The 20,414-nt window shown below is 37.9% G+C and overlaps 1 protein-coding gene across 8 annotated transcripts in view; it reads left to right on the top strand.

The window, feature by feature from the left end:
• Nucleotides 1-20,414, top strand: part of LOC6502215 (1-phosphatidylinositol 4,5-bisphosphate phosphodiesterase) — a 54,612-nt gene that overhangs the window by 18,982 nt on the left and 15,216 nt on the right. For 6 of the 8 annotated variants that reach the window (XM_032452922.2, XM_044717157.1, XM_014904477.3 and 3 more), the window contains 2 exons: nucleotides 17,401-18,124; nucleotides 18,187-18,246. In XM_032452922.2, the coding sequence (XP_032308813.1) occupies nucleotides 17,945-18,124; nucleotides 18,187-18,246 (240 nt within the window). In that variant the 5' untranslated portion in view covers nucleotides 17,401-17,944. Of the gene's footprint in view, nucleotides 1-16,279; nucleotides 16,396-17,400; nucleotides 18,125-18,186; nucleotides 18,247-20,414 lie in introns of those variants that run through there. The other 2 variants (XM_001965978.4, XM_044717160.1) reach the window with 2 other exon arrangements.

Genomic DNA, 20,414 nt, shown 5'->3' with positions numbered 1-20,414 from the left:
GTATCCTGTATCCTCGGGCGGTGTATCCGAACGACGTGTCTATGGCCGGCTCGAATGTGTAACCATGTTCCAGCACATTATTTACACAATACGCCCAAGTTAATTGGTGGCCGGGTCGGGTCGAACAACACTCGTTCTATGGCCACATCAGACATATTTGTGAGCCGTTTATAAATGGATACAGGACTAGCAGACACACACGCTCTCTGTAAGGACCTTCCAACCATCCTTCGTCCAACCATCAAACTGTGCGCAATTAATTATTTGTCATTGGTTTCGTCTCAAATATACATACATTTATTTATTTTCGATATAGGGGAGGGGGAGTATCAGATATATAGAAGGATATTTGTGTGTGTGTGCTGCATGTCCTTTAGCCAATTATGGTATTGGCTCAGAGCCCTTCAGTCAGTTGATAATTATTTACATTAAAACACTTGCGAAATTGTCAATCGAATCGCCTTTGATTCATTCAAGTAGAAGTCCTAATGCGATTGGCAAAGGATATTGGCTCAAGGATCTGCTTGCAAGGATAATTATTAATTTGTATGCAGAAATTCCTTAATTATTTCGCCCAGCATCCTTGAATTAAAGCCCAAATCCTTGTCATTTATGAGCAATTTTTTGGCCAATTGATTTTTGGCCAAAAACGAAGAACAAATAGAAGAAAAAATCCACCCAAAGGACTTTGAACTTTTCTGTTTTAAATTGATGATTGCTTTGTTGGACATTTTTCTTGGCTGTTTTTATTTTTTATTTATTTTTTTTTTCGTTCTACAAACAAGGCTAACACCATTGTGTTGGCTATTAGGAGGAGAAAAAAAAATAGTACCCGGCTTTGGCATTCATTCTCCACTCGGTATTGACCAAGTCAGGATATTCGAATGCCTTTCTTCTGCCCTGCTCCTGGCTCTCCATTCTTTTCTCCCCATTTCTCTGGCCTTTCATCGCAGAGTTCATCGTCCTGCTGAAATGAGAGGAAAAATGAGAAAAATCAGCTGATTGTCGGCCACTGAAGGTCCTGGGAAATTACATTTTTGTTCCAGAAATGCGGGAAATGGCTGGTATTTTAAGATTTTTTTATTTTTTCTTCTTCAAAAACTTGAAGAAAGTATATATTTTAATATTTTAAAATGTTCATTATTTAGGTATAAATATTTTATTGAATAAATGTTTAAAAGCTTTTGAAAAGGATTATAGATAGGCTCTTTATATCTTTAGTTTTCTTTCTTTCTTATTTATTTTTTAAATCTATCTTAGCTTAAAGCAATGTAACTCCTTATTTTTAAGACAACCTCAATGAAAAGGCTCTGAAATGATTTCCTTTCGAAAATTTGCTAATACCTGCTTATTTTTTGGTTGCTGTCCTGGTCCATTTTGGTCCTGGTTCTTACCTTATTTCGTCCTGGCCAGGCCAACAAAAACAACAACTACGGGACAAAGTATCTAGAGACTTCCATGTGGTTTCCTTGGCTTTCCGGCCAGCTTTCTGGCCATGCTTTGATTTGCAATTAAATTTACTTTCCCGAAGTCGGAGTCGGAGTGTAATTCGATGCTCTTAACCTTTTTGGAGGAGTTGCCTTGGCAATCGGCTCATTTGTTGGCCAAGATCTCTGACCCGACTCGTCCAAAAGGTAAAAATAAATTAACAATAACAAGCCAGAGGTGGAATACAATACAATATAGCGCCTTCGATCGGAATAATAAACAAAATGCGTAATCTATGGTACTGAACTCGAACTCGCAAGCCATTATAGTACATGGCTAGTCTATATATTTCTTTATATTTTATGATATATTTTTCAACAAAAAATTAAACCAATCAAGACTATATTTGTTTCATCTCTTATTTATTTATGAATAATATTTTGTGAAGTAAACCCCCCTTTTTTGGCTGACTATTTTACCCCTTCCATGGCTGGTAATTAACGCACATTAATATTTCAGCATTAACCTTCGATGCTTTTGTTGTTTGCCTTTGACAGCCGCAACTACACACAGAAAAAAAAGGGGGGAGGCGGCTGGAGGTGGAATGGAAGGAGAAACCACCCACCCACCAATGCTAGATAAATATTTGCCATAAAAATAATTGTTGTTATTAGTGGTGTTGGCTCTCTGCCTTCGCTTTTGGCCAAATCCAATTGAAATGTTCATAAACCCTAAATGCGCATTCTTCGGCCTTTATTGTTTATAAACAAATAAGACAGCTAATAAATAAATCAAATTAATTTCGATAGCACTTGCCCGCGAGAGCCAGCCGTAAACACACTCTCCAGATGCGGTTTCGCGGAATGCGACTCTGCTGTTATCGATAACCAGACCCCATCGTCCTTGGAAACATTCCTTGCTTCCCATATTGAGTTAAGGCTTGAGGTTTTTTTTTCCTATTTTTCAAATTTCTGTGGAGGATGCCCTTGAGGGACTTGACTGCCCACATCCAAAGCCATATCTCTTCCAACTCTCATCTGATTTTTTAAAGGAATACCTTAATCGATTTGTGGATCGATTTCTAGTCGTTCTGCATCAAAATCTTGATGGGAAATATTTTTTCAAAATTTTCTTATTTTTTGTGGGCCCTCCCCTTCAAAATCCTGGATTTCCGTACTTGGCCCACGTCCATAGCTATATCTCAGCCAATTCTCATCCGATTCTTGAGCGGAATACCTTAAACGATTTGTGGATCGATTTGCAGTAATTCTGCATCAAAATCCCGACAGAAAATATTTTTTCAAAATTTTCTCATTTTCCCTTCAAAATCCTGGATTTCCGCATATGGCCCATGTCGGTAGCTATATCTCGGCCAATTTTCATCCGATTCTTGAGCGGAATACCTTCATCGATTTGTGGATCGATTTCCAGTCGTTCTGCATCTAAATCCTAACAGAAAATATTTTTTCAAAATTTTCTCATTTTTTGTGGGGCATCCCCTTAAAAATCCTGGATTTCCGCACTTGGCCCATGTCGGTAGCTATATCTCGGCCAATTCTCATCCGATCCTTGAGCGGAATACCTTAAACGATTAGTGGATCGATTTCCAGTCATTCTGCATCAAAATCTTGATAGAAAGTATTTTTTGAAAATTTTTCGATTTTTTATAGGGGGTCCACTTAAAAATCCTGGATTTCCGCACTTGGCCCATGTCGGTAGCTATATCTCGGCCAATTCTCATCCGATCCTTGAGCGGAATACCTTAAACGATTAGTGGATCGATTTCCAGTCATTCTGCATCAAAATCTTGATAGAAAGTATTTTTTGAAAATTTTTCGATTTTTTATAGGGGGTCCACTTAAAAATCCTGGATTTCCGCACTTGGCCCATGTCGGTAGCTATATCTCGGCCAATTCTCATCCGATTCTTGAGCGGAGTACCTCAAACGATTTGTGGATCGATTTCCAGTCATTCTGCATCAAAATCTGGGTAGAAAATATTTTTTCAAAATTTTCTCATTTTTTGTGGGGCCTCCCCTTCAAAATCCTGGATTTCCGCAATTGGCCCATGTCGATAGCTATATCTCGGCCAATTCTAATCCGATTCTTGAGCGGAGTACCTCAAACGATTTGTGGATCGATTTCCAGTCATTCTGCATCAAAATCTCAACAGAAAATATTTTTTCAAAATTTTCTCATTTTTTGTGGGGCCTCCCCTTCAAAATCCTGGATTTCCACACTTGTCCCATATCGATAGCTATATCTCGGCCAATTCTCATCCGATCCTTGAGCGGAATACCTTGAACGATTTCGGAATCAATTCCCCCCCATTCTGAATAAAAGAACGAAATACTTTTTGGATTTCTTGGGCTCCGCCCGGAGTCTGCTGCCCTTCCTGTTTGTAGTGGCTTCTGTGTGCAATTAACGATGCTGCGATGGCCTCGCGTTCGCATTCAATGTAAATAAATCAAAACACACATTGCGATGAGAGCGAGCCAGGAAAATGTACAAAATCAAGCGAATTGTATGCGAAAATAAATCATTATGTAATTACGCAGCTATACAACTTGACTAACTAAACAAAATGTCCGCACGTGTAACGGGAAATGTGTTTACGATGCGATACCAAATACCCCCGCATTTCTGTATTTTTTCTATTTTTTTTCTATTTTTTTTTTTTCGTTGTCTGGGTCCCCTAGAAGTTTTGTGTTTTTTTTTCTATTATTTTGAATTGGTGCGTGGGATGCGGCCCGCCTGGAATGCCATTCAAATGACAGACCAAAAATAGATATAGCCGGGCCGAAAGTGACGGCCGACTAGTGCACCCGAAATTCCCAGTAAACAAAATAAATTGGATTAAAGTTGGAGTCCATATAGGTCTGATTCAAAAAGATCAAAAAACAAGTTCAAAGGCTTTTTTATCTTTTGAATAAAAAATGGCATTAAAAACTGTAGTAGAAGTATTACATTTTTATGCAACTCTGCGGAATTAGGTTATCGTTATCATCCCTTGGGAGAATCTCGAAAATATTTATCGATTTTATAGTGTTTTTTGGGGTTTTGTGATTTAGCTTTTGCTCAAAGTATTGAATACTATTTGAAATTTATTCGAAAGGGATTTTATTAAAGCCCGATTTGACTTAAACTTTCAAGATATGTGTACTTCGGAGAGCAGATCTCGAAGAAGTAGTGCAATTAGAAGGAAATTGAGTCTTCTGAGGTTTAAAAGCTTGGTTTTTTAGTCGGAAAACCCTTTTTATCAAAAATAACCTTTAAAATCACGTGCTTAGTTGGTCACACTAACAATTTCATATCGATATATGATACAAGGATGTGTTTTCTATCGATATGTATAATAGAGAGGCGCTTTAGCTGCTTATTATTATTATTCAAGAATTAAAAGCATATTAGAGTTATAAGCGAAGAAAATCAATTGAATCTACTTGTCTTTTTAATAAAAAAAACCAAGATTAAGCCTTGAAAGAGCCCTCCTGATGCCTTAAACCATAACTAGAGATGGGAGAACAAGCGATAAAAAGCCCCATTCGACATCGATAGTCCCTAAAAGCTTATAAAGACGAAAAGAGGTCCTATATTCGAGGAAAACAAGAGGACAAGGAAAAAGAGTAGCATATATAGTTTCTTGTAAATATTAAATGTAAAAGTATTGAAAATTTGAAGGGCATGTTTTAATGAACTATTTTCAAAGGAAATTGAATGAAAAAATAGTTTTAATTGACGAAATATCTTTATTCCAAAATCCCATAGATAGTCCTCTAAAGAAAATAGATAGAAGATGTATAGTTTCTTGTAAAATGATCTAAAAATCTTTTATGAAAAGCACATATTTCAAAGATTTGAAGGGTAGAGCCCAGGGAGCCCACGCGGAAATGTAGGCTTCGACGCTGGCCTGCCGAGAGAGAGAGAGTGCGAGCTAGAGTAGAGGAAGCAGACTGACAGGACTAGGCACTGTCCTTGGCCTTGTCCTGCTCCAGGGCAGCCCGCTTCTTGCGAGCCGCCTCGATCTTCTCCATGCGCTCGTGGGCCTCCCGAGCCATCAGCTGGATGAAACGGATGTCGGCGCGGACCTTCTCGGTGCGCTGCTGGAAGGCGGCCAGGATGTCCCGGGTCTCCTGCAGCTGCTGCTGCATCATGGTGATCCTTGGCGTCTCCTCGACCAACCGCTGGCGTATTCTGGCGATCAGCTCCTTGCGCAGATCCGGACTAATCCGCTTGGCTTCCACAACATCCGCGTCGTCCTCGGGACTGGATCCCACCGCCTTTATCAACTCGGCCAGCAGGTCCTTCTTGTTTTGTTTGCCTCCTTGGTCCTGCTCCGAATTCTGGCTGTGGCTCTGGCTCTGGCTCTGGCTCTGGCTGGTGTCCATGTCCTTTTTCTCGCCATTGTCCTTGTCCTTGTCCTTGTCCTCTTCTCCGACTGTGCCCGCTAGCTTCCCAGCCTCGTCCCGCAGAGCACCTTCGTCCATCTCACGGGTTTTGAGGGCCTGAGCTTGGATCTCCTTCTTGACGGCCTCCATGTGCCTCTCCACCATTCCACGGACTGTGGCAGCGATGTCTGACAAATCGTCCAGGGTCCAGTCGATGCAGTTCATCTTTCGTCTATAAAAATTTTGTTGGGAATTTTGTTTCTTTTGGGATTTGCTGTTCGGAATTTTGAATTTCGGCTCTGGCTTTTCAATCGAATTTTTAGTTTCTTGATGAGGACAGAGAGAGATCTTTAGTGTTTGTTCACTACGAGTTTCAGTCGAATAATGAGGCTAACCGAGACTGGGCATTTGGGTATGATTTTGACAGGTCTAGGGGGCTAGTTTCAAGGCTAACTTGTTTTTGAGAGAGTTATTGTTTTTTAATTTGGAGTAGGAACTAGTTAAAAGGAGAAAGTTCGAAGGAAACCCTTAAAAGTGGGCTTTATTACGGATCTGGAGTGTATGATACCTGGTACTTGGAGGTAAAGGTCTACTAGAAGCTTAAAATATAAAAGATTATACAAATAAGAGTACTTTGTGGTCCCTATAGTCTCATCTGCTAGTCCTCTTAACTCCCTCGACATAATACCCTTAATTCTTTAAATAATCTTACCTCCAAGTCCCTTCGTTACTCCCTTAAAGTATTCCCTAGTGAAAAATGAAATTGTATTTTAAGAAAGGAATGTATTTTGAACTCTGTAACCTTTTAGAGAATTCTTGATATAATCTACCCCTTAAGTCCCCCATAAGCACCCCCAATCGTAATACCCCGAAAGGCTACCCATTTAAACACCATACTTGACCCAAATGAGTCCGACCATACCCAGATTATCTCACCGTGACCCATTTGCCGTTCCTGAGTGCAGAATCGGAGTGTCAGTTGGCTCTTTTTTTTTTCAAACAGTCCCTGGCACTCTCGCTAATCATTCAATTGTCACTGGACCTCGGAACTCTTTGTAATTGCTGGGAGTAGAGCCATTTTCCCACTTTCCCCTCTGTAGTCCACTTCTCTATAGTGATCTAGTTACCCTCATCCTTTTAGTTTCGGTTTCACTCGACCAGGTGAAGGTCGGTGGCCAGGAGCTGGCGATGATTATTTGATTAAGCGACAGCTACTAAGCTGATTACGTTGCGTATACGTAATGCAGCCGGGCCAAGCCTCCCTGGCTACGGCTCCCAACCCCACTAATTTTTACCTTCCCCCCCCAGAGGGATGCACTCGGCAGAGAACACGGCTAATCAGAGTGGGTGGTGGACATAGGGGGTGGTCCAGTCCACTGCATCGGGAGAAATAACAATTTATTACCTCGATGGCACTCTTTGATGATTGTTCTTTGTTTTTTATTAGTTATATATATTAATATTAGTTAATATAGTATTATTTATGGAGTTAATAGCTTTTACTTTTATTTAGCTTGCTCTTATTTAGCTTTCTTTGCTTCTTACCTCACAAATATCCAACAGAAACTATTATTATTTTCATAAAATATCCATACCCGGTACTAAGATTTTCGTAACTTTTTAACTCTAAAAGTTTTCTAAAGTTTCCCCTATGTTACTCATAGGAATTTGTCAAAAATTAAGAGAAGAGATTTATAAGAAGACATAGGTTTATAATTTTTAAAAATAAATATTTTATTAGAGATTATTTTTATAGACAGTTTTTGAAGCATATTTTCCCGCTTTTTTATGGTACTCATAAGATTATTGGCTTAAATGAACATAAAATATTTAAAATAAAATACTAAAACACTAAAAATAAGTGGAATAAGAAAAAATATAAAGAGTTAAATATTTTTATACAAATAAGAACATTTTGAAGAAGGAATATGTTTTTAAGAAAACCTTTATTTTTTTTCTGTCAATGCCAGCACCTCTGTTATAAAAAATAATCTAAAAACAAAAGACAATTGTTTTAAAAAGAATAATAAGTAGTTGTTAAATAAAAACCTAATATTTATTCATAAAAACAATACATTTTTAAAAGCTTAAATTAGATAATAAAGACTTGACAACAAATAATCTAGAAAAAGTAAATTATAAGTACCGGATATCATATCTTCTTCTCATTTTATAATTCTACAAACTTTCTCTTATTTAAGTAATTAATAATAATTTAATTTATATTTAATGCGAGTTTTGTAGCATATTTTTTTCACAGTGCATAGCTAGCTGCCTTTCTTACTCTCGATTGCAAAATGGTTCTGGTGTCGGATGTCGCAATGGCGTCACTGTTTGTCCATTCAGGTGAAGGTTACCTGTCCGGTTCGGTCTGCTCCCATCCCATCCCATCCCATCCCGTTCTGCCAGTTGTCAGGTCCCCCTGAGGCGCTTTCGTTACCACTCGGTTAATTAGTGCAATTGAAGTAGCTGGTCGTAAATACGTTGCACTTCATGGATTGGCCCAAATTTATGGCATTGACGCGCTTCGATTGGGCCCAGAGTGCCACTCGCTATTGCCACGATTTTCCTCCGATTTTCCACCAGGCACTACACTACACTAATTTTCCTTAATTATGACGTAAGTTTTAAAGGCAGTCCTTGCTTAAATCGTATTATGGAGAAGCCTTGTACCTGGAACTCAAGTACTTGTGACGAAAGAAAATGCAACTACTTGGTGGTGTTTGTTGTGGGGATTTCTTTTGTGGCAAGGTCGAGGAAATCCCAGCTTACCGCATTATGGAAAGTGCAGTTGGGAAATGAAAGCAAAAGCCAGAAGGGGTTTCCACCATTATTATTATTATTATTATTATTAATATTATTGTTGTAGCGGGAAAGGGATGCCTTGTCTCCCTCTCTGAATTTTCAATTTTTATTTAATATTTTTGCCCTCTGCCAGGGCGAGTGTGTAATTAATGCGCTTACAAAGTATTAAAATGAAATTATGCTCGCAGCTTACAAAGCCGAGGGGGGAGGGCTGCAAAGAGAAAGAGTCGGGTAGAGGGCTCTGGAAAGAGACAGCAACTGCAGAGGCCAAAACTGTAGTCGGGAAAACAGAAACTCTCTTCGGAAAATGAAATTGTTTTGAATGCAGTCACTGCTAGAGGAGAATATTTTCCCCAAAAAAAAAAAAAGTACAGAACTGAAAGTTTTGGAGGGGGGGGAAGAACAAAAAAGAGAAAAAAATAAAAAAGAAAATGAAGGAAAAACCAAAGCCGTCGTGCACGGAATTACAACTTTTCGATGAAAAGTTTTGTGATGGAAAACTTGGCTGCTGTTGGCATTTCCATCAGGCCCGAAATGAGACGAGATGGGATGAACTCCTTCCACCCCCGCTCCTGTCCTCCAAATACATAACTATGATGTACATACTATATGATATATACAGTCCTTATATGTCCAAAGTTTTCGCCACTCCTGCTCCTCCAATTTGTAACTTGATCCTCTATGTTCTATGTGATATATCCGATATATGACTGCGTTTCCCTCAACTCTGACCTTAACTGACCGAAACCCAAGCCCTGTACTTCCAAATTAAAACTTGTCTCTTGTAATTCAATTTCTTTTGAAATTAATTTGATTTAAGAGTTCTCAGAGCTCCTCAGGTGACCATTTTCCAACTCTCTAACATTCCTTCACCCATTTGAGTTAAATATTTAACCGGGTTTTTGGAGCCAATCGCATGTCGCGGCCACTCGCGGCCTGACCTTGCCGGGGCTTCTATTTATATTCCAAAACGAAAGTAAATCAATTCAATTAAAAGCTCATCAAATATAATTGTGCAAGGCAATCGATAAAATGTCTATTAGAGCTGCTCACTTAGTCACAGTCAGCTCAATTCCCATGTCCTGTCTGTCTGTCCGTCTGAGCTCCTTCCCAGGGCCTTCCTCCCTCCATTATCCTTCTCTGTGTCTTGTTTTGTTATTGTTGCCTGCCTTCTGGCCACTTTGTGTCCCATAAACATAAGCGAACATTTTACGAGCTCAACGAAATTATCGACAAATTAGTATAAATGCCTCCTGCCCCGCACCAGTGGCAGTGGCAGCAGGAAAAAAAAGGGGAAAAAAGAGTTCAGAAAAACAGAAAAAAATATATATGCACACTCTTGTAATAAAAATAAAAGAAAAACTGGAATTATTCGATTTCTTCTCCCTGGTCTTGAAGCAGGAAAAAAGTCTAGAAAAACCCAGACCCCAGAAACTCCAGAAACCATAACCCCAAACCCAAAAACCCAAACCGATAAACCCAAAACCTTTGTCAAATCAAAACACGCAAATGGTGTCCTCCTCTTTGCATATTTTCAGATACTTTTTTGGAAAGGTAATCATGACTATTAGGCTGAGATGGTTACACTGGAAATAATATATATTTTAAAGATATTTCAAAGATATTATATCTTAATAGTTCCATAAATCATAGTTAAAATTAGGTCTACCGATTCGCTTCTTCAAAGACTAAGTTTTCTTTGAAAAATAGTTTAGAATTCCTGTAATTTATTTGATTATATTTCCCTTTATATATTTCTTAATTTTTAATTAATTAAATTATGTAAAAACTATTAAAATAACATAATTTAAGAACCTCCTTTCCCTAATTTCCCTTTCATTTCTCCTGTTTTTTCTCGCCATTTTTTGGGCTTTGTTTTGTTTTGGTTTTTGCTCCTTCATTGTCATATATTTAATATGCACAATTTCACCAAGGACCCAGGACCAAGGACGAAGGACACCCCAGCCGGAAAAAAAAAGAAGGGGCGTCCTGGGTCTCCTGCATGGGGCAGGAGCTGGAGCATCCGGCATCCGAACCGATTTCTGGCCATGCGTCTGTTCGTGATGATGTATTGTTTTGATTCGGGGAATTGGAAGTTTTTCACGGCCTATGGGGCTAAAAATAAACCACCGCTGCGTGCCACATCGTATCTCTCGTTTTGGCACACCCCGCCCCCCTCCTTGGTGGCAACTCCCCCCTTGGAAGAGGCACCTCTAGGCTCCAAGGCACTGCGCCAACAGCTGTAAGCCATATGACAGTGAGGCCAAAAGCCTCTTCTTTCAGGGGTTATTCACGGCTAAAAAATAGGTTAAAAAAATTTGGAAAATATATTCATTAATTAAAAATAAGGATTTAACATTTATTTTGTATATTTAATATTTTTTAACATTTAATTCTAAATTTTTGTTAAAATAAAATATGAATTTCTTGGAGTGCCATCTGTTCTTAATGTTATTTCCTTTTATTTTACTTTCATTTATTTTTTGTTTCTTCCTTTGTTTTGGTTTACTTTCACCCCACTCTCTCTCGCCCTTTCTCTCCATATCTGTCTCTGTTTTCTACACTTTCCTTTTGTTTTAGTTTGTTGTCTTTTTTCCTTCTTTCGTTTAACTTCTTCTGACAGTTGCTGACAGTTTGTTTGAAGGATGCCCGCGCCTGTCGCTCCGCCCATCATTCGGTTGATTTGCCTCGGCCACGCCCACCCAGACCTCTGCCACGCCCCCATCCTTTCATCCTTTTTCTTCTTCTTGTTTTTTTTTTTATTTTTTTGGGCCGTGGATTCTTCCCTTTCTGTTGACGGATGGTGCGTGCCTAAGCGAGTTTCTGCTCCCGGGACTTTGCATATTCCCACGCATCACGTATCCGCCATGGGGTCACCTGTCTGTGTGTGTGTGGGGAGTGTGTGTGACTGATATTTGCGGCACAAGTGGTTCAGTGTCAATGGCAACTTTTAATATGAGACCCTCAACAAGGAAAGTGCAAGAGATTCAACTGACCTTTAATTTGTTCTTTAAAAAGAGGGATTTTTCGGGTTTTTAGATTCTGATACCCGGTACTTGTAGAGGTTTTTTAATAATTGGAGGGTTATTAAGGAAGTTTATTTATAAATAGACTCATTTCTTGCTTAATTTTGTTCATCCATTAGATCTTAAAAGTGTAAGAAAGTAAATAATATAGTAAAGAAGTAGGAAAGAATTGCAAGTACCAGGTATTATATTCTCAAGAAACCTTCCAGAAAGTAGGATATAGAGATTTCATTGAATATTCCGTCTAAAAATGTATCTATTTATTGGAGTTTTTTATTAAAAGAGTTCTTAAATACTAAGTATTGCATCTGTTGATACATTTTCTTCTGAAAAATAGCCTTTAAAGACCAAAATCAGACATTCAGAGTGAGGAATGACAAGTACCAGGTATCATACATTCAAGAACCTCAATCATTTTCAAGCCCCCCTCCATGTTTTCACCATAAAAACCCCCTTAGACCCAAAACCCCTTATTAAAAACATGTTTTTCTCTCAAAATGACCAACCATACCACAAAGTTTCTATGCAAAACATGTTTTGCGTCATTTTGAGAAAGTACTTTCTCCTCTGGATAGAGGCTCAGCGCAAATATGTTATTCTGAATATATTTTATCCACAAATAGGTTTCTAATTACTATGGAACAAACTAATCCCTCCCATGTCCTTCTACATATGGTGGACTTATTATCCTTTTGAAAGTGAATTCCCATAACATGGCATGAATAAATATTTGCGCAACTTGTGTTTTTCTTGTTTTTTAATTAAATGAACATTTTTCATTCGACAGTAGGTCGAAAGTATGCGAAACATGGCAATATCCTTGCACATCCTTGGGGGGGTGGCAAAGTAATAGAAAGTTAAAGAGTATCCTTGTGTTTCGTAGTTTTTATTTTATTTTTTTTTTTTATTTAGGGAGACATTGCATCTGTCAAGTTGATAAGTTATTTGGTTTATTTCCTGCCATTTTGTTAGGAAAATGTGAAAATGTGAAATGCAAAATGCGTTTTAAGCAAATCCTTTTCCCCAGGGCTTCTCTGTCTCTATCTCTGTCTGTGTCTCTGTTTCTGTCTCTTTCGGGCAGGATACCATAAACGAGAACTCGTTTATCAGATGTAATTACTTTAGGGTCCTGAAAGTCATCGGATGGACTGAAAGAAATGCCAGGACTTTTTCAAGTTTCTTTTTTAAATTCTTTTAATAGAAAGTCCTTTGAATGAAAGTATAATATTATAATATATAATAAGTATAATATTTCTCTTTAAATTTTTTTTGAAATAATTATATATTATTTTCTTCAAGTGCCTACTAATACCCCCCCGAGAGAAGCACATTTAGTTTTCGGTTTTGGATTACCTTTCTCAGTCCCCTTCCCTGTTGAGCACTCCCCTGGACATTTGATTGATGTAATTGAGCGAGGTCTTGATTGATTGACCAACTGATTGACTGACTGACTCAGTGCATGAGTCGCGAGCTTGCACTGCCATCAAATTTGATGGATGCCTGGCGCCGGCAAGGTCAGCTTGTGTGACCCTTCAGAGGTCCCTTCCACTCCTGACTCCTTCCTTCCTTCTCAATCTCTCAATATTTCATTTGTGCAATCAGTGTTCACTGTTCGAATTTCGGTGCCCCTTGGACACTCAAATATTTTAGTACCTGCGATTCGAGTCTCGAGACTCGAGTCTCTCGCATTTCCCTTTTGCTTCTCTCATCAAATATTTAAATGCCAATTTCACAAATATTGTATGGCCGGCAAATTCAATTTGGTAAGTGTAATGGCCACAACAACAGTCAGTACCAAGTACCAACATCAATAAATCCGTCTAGAAAGCATCTCGAGTCCAGCTTGAAATAGAAAATGGAAAAATGTATGGAATTTCGCCAACAAATCGAATCACAAAAGACCAAAAAACTACAAAAGCATCAGTGGGTAGCACTTGAAAGGGAAATAAGTATAAATAGCATACAGATTCGAAATGGAAATTCAGTTTAAAATTAAATAAATATTATAGACTAAATAAAAGGCTAGAAAAAATGAAAATTGCACAAATAATTCAGTTGATTTAAATAGCGAGGAATTTTAAACATAATAAATAAAGGAAGGCTTATAAAAATTGCATGAAATAAATTATGGCACAAATTTAAATAAAGAGTAAATAGTTTGGGAATAATTGTTTCAAAGGATATTCTTCCACTCCCTCTCTAACCCACTACTATACTAGATAGATACTTGCCCCTTTCGTGGTTATTTTGTAAGGTAATCTATAAATACATGCAACAAGAGGCGAGAGAGGTGCCTGCCGATGGCTGCCAAGTTTTATGGCCGCAAAGTATGCAATAATAAATTGAGCAATTGTCGCTGGGGGCGGGCGACGGTCCTCCCAGGCGCAAGGGAGGAGGCCCTCCTGCCACTTGGCGCGCACGTAATGAGCATATTTGTAGCACACTTCTCGGCGTACGTGCGTCTCTCGCTGAATATATGTATATCTGGCTATATGGTTGTGTGTGTGTGTTGGTGTGTGTGTGTGTGTGTCCTTTGAGGAAAAGTTTATGCAAGTTATTTTAACCCCCTCCCCAGTCCTCCCAGCCCCTGCCCAGGACCAGTCGTCCTTTGGATTTTCCCAAATTTCCTAACCCACACACTCACACACACTCGCACAGACATATCGATGAGGGCACAGGTGTTGAGGCGTGGCACTTGGGGCAGAAAAAAAAGAAGAATCCATTGTCATATACTCGAGGCACTGAAAAAAATTATGGGCTAAAAAAAATATAATTAATTTTTTGTTATAAGACATGTATAGATGTTCTTGTGTTTTTCTGGACAATAGAGTTAATTTGTATTATTTTATATATTTAAAATACTTAGTTTTTAGTTAAGTAAGTAAAAAAAAATTAATATAAATTTTTCAAAATATAAGTGCCCTCCTCCTCGATTCTCATAAGTTGTACTTAAGCAAGAAAATAAAAGCTTAAAAAAAATTAAAATTAAATATAATTTTAAATAAAATTAATTTTAGGCTAAAAATTCGGGCCCTCCTCCTCGATTCTCATAAGTTGTACTTAAGCAACCCTAAAAATTAAATAAAAATATTAAAATAATTTTATTTTAAAATCATTTATATTATATTTTCTTTTTAATTTCCTTTTTAAACACCTCGATTTCTCTCAGTGTCTATACTGAGTTATATGACAGTGCTTTCTAAGGCCTCTGTCGTTTTGATTTGCCTTCGAGTTGTTCTTTTTCCCTTTTTTTTTGCTTTTTCTTTCTCTCTTCTCTGCTCTTCTGTACCCTTCTTTGCTTTCTTCGTGCCTTTACCGTTAACCATTCGCAACCTTTCTCCCAGGGTTTCTGCATTTAATGGCCGCGCATCCTTTAGGATCCAAGTGCTTCGATTTCGCAATCGCAAGAGTTGTATTCAAGTGGCTGAGAGAAATGTGCAAGAATGTCACAGACATGCCATTAAAATTATGGATTCAAGAGGGTTTTCTATATTTTATAATTCTATAAAATTATTTAGGATATTTCTCTTAATTTTAAATATAAAAAATAAAATAGAAAGAAGGAAAGAAACAAATCCTTTTACTTATTTGAGCTCTTATGCTTTAGACTTTAAAAGAGTCCATTGCCAAAGCCCCTTTTCTTGTCCATAGCCCTTATAGTCCTTAGTACTTAGCCCTTAGTCCTTCGTCCTTCGTCCTTGATGCTGCTTTTGTTCGCTAATTCGCCAGCTCAGTCCTGTTCCCGAAAGTTCAAAAGCGCAAAGAGCGTAAATTCATTAAACATTTGTGGGGCGGGCGTGAAAGTATTTTATTTTTTATTGTTGTACGCTTTTTAGAGTCCTCTGGGTGTTTGATTTTTTTTTTTTCTTTTTGTTATCCTTAGACACACACATGTGTGTTTGTGTGTGTGTGTGTGTGTCTGACTAACGAGCTCTCCAAGTTCAACAATGAGCGAAATTTCGCAGCTCATTGAATTTGAAGTCATGTGTGACATGACAGCGCCGTTGAGAAAGGAAAGCGGAAGAAATCACGGTTCTCAAAGCAGCGCCAAATAATCAGTCACTGAAAGCTAAATATATATTCATTATACATATATATATATGTGTGTGGAAGTGGGCGCAAATCAGGACTGGAGTAGGGGGGCGTGGCAAGCGCATAAATGTCACACAAAGGACTCCGACACCCGTGAAATGTGTCTGTCACAGAAAATAAGCTTGTCAAGGTTCTTTATTTAAATTTGAACAAAAAATTACAGAAAGTAAAAGGATCTATAAACAAATTAACATTTAATTTAACAAGATTCAAGGTTTAAAATTAAAGATATTAAGATGTCTTCTGGGAGGTCTATTGATTAGAAATAGTTGTGGCTGAAATTATAAGGCGAGGTGGAAATGCGACTAAAAGTCAAAGTCAGGTGCACGAGGCCATGGCCATGGTTTCTCTTCTATTTTTTTGTGGTGAGTGGTGGGTGCTGCTGGGAAGTCCCCAAAGTGCCTCCAAATCGAATAGTCTACGGGTGGCTAGCACAAAAAAAAAAAGCGAGTCTGAAATGGAAAGCGAGTCTCAAAAAAAAATAGAAACTGCGACCATGGCCCTGACAATGTCGTCAGTCGCTAATTCCATTAGTCGCCACCGAAAACCAAAAGCCAGATATTTCTTGGCTTCCGGCTGCGGCGATTTTCCGTAGTTCAGTTGTCTGTCAGCTATCAGCCGGATCCGTACCCGTACTCCCGTATCACCTGGAGACCTGTGAGTCCTTATCCTGGCCAGTGTCCTATATCCTTCAACGATCCAGTGAAATTCTATCTTTTTTTCTCTTGTGTTGTGTTTATAATATATATAATGTGTATATATAATGTGTATTTTTTAAAAAGTGTGTCAGTGACGAAACAAAATCGCAAATTGGCTAATTCAATTGGCAAAGTTTTTTTTTTGTCGCTGAAATAAATGCGAAAATTGTGCGTAACCAATTACCAGTTGATTGAAAAAGCCATTCCACAATGGCTTCGTAATGATAATTACAATTGGTTGTGGCTTTTAAATTAAATTACCTGCCTCGCTGGCATTCTATTTGTTTAAAGCTTTAACCGAAACTTAGTCCTTCCCATTTATCTGGCTCTTGTATTTAAAGCCCGGGGAAGAGATTCTCTGAATATTTGATGTGCATTTGGCCACAAAACCGAATTTCAAATAAAATTCCTCGATGCACTCAGCTACCAAAGTCGTCAGGGACAAACGAATTATTTTTGTTGAGTTTTCATTGTGTCTTGACCGAAAAAAGTGCACTGCAAACAAATAGGTAGCGGGTTTTTAAAGGAATAATAATAAAAATAATAAGAAATAAAGGAAGTAGATTTTCTGAGGTATTCTTTCACTCTAAATTCAATATTTGTTATAATTAAAATAAATAGAAATATTAAGCACTAATTTTAATTAGTAAAAACTATGAAAATATAATATGTTATTTTTATTTTATTAATATTAAAATTTAACTTAAATTAACTAACTAAATTACTCTTATAGCTTCTCTTCTCTACAAACTCTAGCCTCTACAATTTATTAAATTAAAAAAAATAATATTTCCCAAACCATATAATATTTAATCTATAAAATATATATATTTATAAATCTATATACCCACTTCTCTCAGTGTAAACTGCCCATGTCTTCTATTTGCTTGTGGCCGGCCATAGGATTATTATTTCAAGAAGGCCTGTCAAGTCTAATGGCTTTGTCTGTTTCTTCTAATTGCAGCCGAATCGCAAAGATTATAAAAAATAAAACCAATCTAAATAAATAAAATAACTGAAAGAAGGAAAGAAAAATCTGGAATTTAAAAAGGAAAAACTAAAACAGAATCGAACTTAGTTCACAACTATTCTGAAGTTCTTGTTTCGCGAAAATAGACAATGTGATCTACAATAACTGCAATTGTAAATATATACATAAATAACTGTAAAGAATATACACAATAATCGTAAATCGATAATCGATAGACAGCCAAATGAGATTATCGAAAAATGTCCAAGAGCCAAGTGTGAACTGCAGGACAGATCTAGATCTGGACTAGATATATTTCATCTATATATCGCATGAGAACGGAGACATTTATGTTTTATTCCGGAAACGGAAAGGAAACTGAAACGGAAACGGAAACAGAAACTGAAACTGAAACAGACGCAGACAAATTTGAGAAAACGGAAACAGGAAGCGGAAGAGAAGCGTCAGCGGAAGCGGAAGTGGTAGCGTTAGCATTAGCGGAAACCAAAGTGAAATCGAAAGCCGGAAGTGAGCAATAATGACCAAGAAGTACGAGTTCGATTGGATCATTCCGGTGCCACCGGAACTGACCACGGGCTGTGTCTTCGATCGCTGGTTCGAGAACGAGAAGGAGACCAAGGAGAACGACTTTGAGCGGGATGCCCTCTTCAAGGTCGACGAGTATGGTTTCTTTTTGTACTGGAAAAGTGAAGGACGGGTAAGTTATTCAATTAATATTAATCTATATAATATATTTTTTAATATTTTATAATCCTGCAGGATGGCGACGTCATCGAATTGTGTCAAGTGAGCGATATTCGTGCTGGCGGCACTCCAAGGGTGAGTATTTTTTAAATATTACGCATACGACTGGTGGGCTTTCCATAATTTGAATATCAAGTATACGACTAGCGGGCTGTCAGTAAATAAATTATAAAAAATAATAACTTAAAAGTTAAAATAGAAAGGGACAATTTTTCTAAATTTCTATTTTTTATTTCTCTTCCGAAGAAAGTCCTCCCTTATCTGCTTTCGCTTTCTTCAGTGACACCTGTCATCGGAGGTCCTGCGTCCTTTTCCGCCTCCCCGCTGGCCACTCGCAGTCTTACTTTCATGCCACGTTTTGACTGAGTGCAGTTCCTTGGCATATCCTTTTTTTTTTTGTGTGTTGCCAGGATGAACTATTACAAAGCCATAAAACTGTCGCCTGTGTGTGTGTGACGGAGAGGGTGTGGGTGTGGGTGTGTGGGTTAATGTGTCAATATGTCACTTTTGCTCTCAATTGTTTTCAGCCAACATTTGCGGATCGGATCAAAGTCGCCGTCTTCGACTCGAAACGCATTTGTTCCATGCGCTAGATTTATTGTCACCAACCGACCGACCGACTGGCCAGCCACGCCCAGTCCTCCTTTTTTATTTATTCCTCCAAGCAGGACATTCAGGGGGTCCTGCTATAGATAGAGTGATGTATTTGTGTTTGTCTGTCGACGTCTCCTAAATGAAATTTATGACCCAGCCAACAGAGCAACAGCAACAGCTACATCCCGAAATGAACCACCATTTGCGCCATCCATCCAATCCATCTATATAGTCCTAGCACATATCCTGGCCCCTATATAGCATCCTTGTATACATATCTATGTGTGGGTATTTATGGCCAATGCAGGTGTTGCTCTTCTGGGTCTCGAACTAATTTAGATTCGCTGTCCAGTCTTTCTCTCTTGTTTGTTTTTTTTTTGTGTTTCTTGTTTCTTGTGTTTGTTTTTTGTTTTTCCTCTCGTTTGACACACTTTTCCGAAGGACTGAAAGTGAAACTGAAACTGAAACTAAAGCCTGCCCGGAGATGGAGGCTGTTGGATGAGTGCATCCAACTGGCAACTGGCAACTGCCTCTGCCACTGCCACAGCCTCTTCTTTGCCACTCCAAAGCCTTAATTTCCATTTCATCACCCAGCAATGATAGTGATGTGGTTTTCAGAGACTAGTTTTTTAAAGAGTTTATTTAGAGAATATATTTTAGTAACAAAAATGGAATAAATTTATGGGTTTTATGGTTTAAATTTCATTATTTTTAGATATTTTTTTTACGTTGATGGAATAAAATTGAAGAGATTTTAATTATAACTAATATTAATAAAAAAAAATATAAATCACGTATACGCCTAGTAGACCTCTTTTTAAGATTTAGAAAACCCTTACTCCTTGTTCCTTTTTTTGACCATTTATAATTTAATATTTATGTTTGAATTGTTAATTAATGAAATAAAAAACTATAAGCTAGAACGACAGGCCACATTACGTATACGACTTGTAGGCACAAAAGCCAAGCTCTATAATTTGCAATATTTGACCCTCTTTTTTGTTTCAAATAATTTTAAAGTAAAATAATAATAATTTTAATAAAAATACAGATAATATCCGAACTTGTGCCACATTTTATCGCACATATCCCTATATTTGCTATTTCTACCACAATATCATGGCAATTTCCAGCTGACAACACTGCGACAAGCACTTTTTCAAGTCCCTGCCGCTATCCTGCTCCTTTGAATTGTATTTTAGCCCAGAGCAAGCCCTTTGAGTTGTGTGCATTTGGGTTTGCAGGTGCATCGGTGGAAAATGCACCTGGGAAATTGATATGGAAGTACTGCGGCTAGAGGGGGGGGGCCAAATCTATAGAGAGGGGGTAAAGGCAAAGGGGTGGAAGGGCAAGAAAAAAAAAAAAAAAGAAACCAGTTATGTGGCATCCAGGTGTGGTGGTCCAGTAATGCTCCATTCAATCGTGAAGCGTTTGCCTTGGAATTGCTTGCCACAAGCCCGAAAAAGTATGCTACGGAAAGCAGAAAGGGGGAAGCTGAAATATAAGGGACTTACAAATAAGAGGATCAAGTCTTCATACTACTTGAATACAAATTGAATTCCTCCAGATTTTACAAAAATTATTAAAAAAGAATTGAAGCTTTTTTTTTCGTTTTTATGAGAAGTATAAACAATGGAAACTGGTTCAAA

Source organism: Drosophila ananassae, chromosome XL (genome assembly GCF_017639315.1).
Source record: "Drosophila ananassae strain 14024-0371.13 chromosome XL, ASM1763931v2, whole genome shotgun sequence".
Classification (NCBI taxonomy): Eukaryota; Metazoa; Arthropoda; class Insecta; order Diptera; family Drosophilidae; genus Drosophila; species Drosophila ananassae.
Note: the sequence above shows the minus strand (reverse complement) of the source record. Positions and strands in the feature narration are given on the sequence as shown.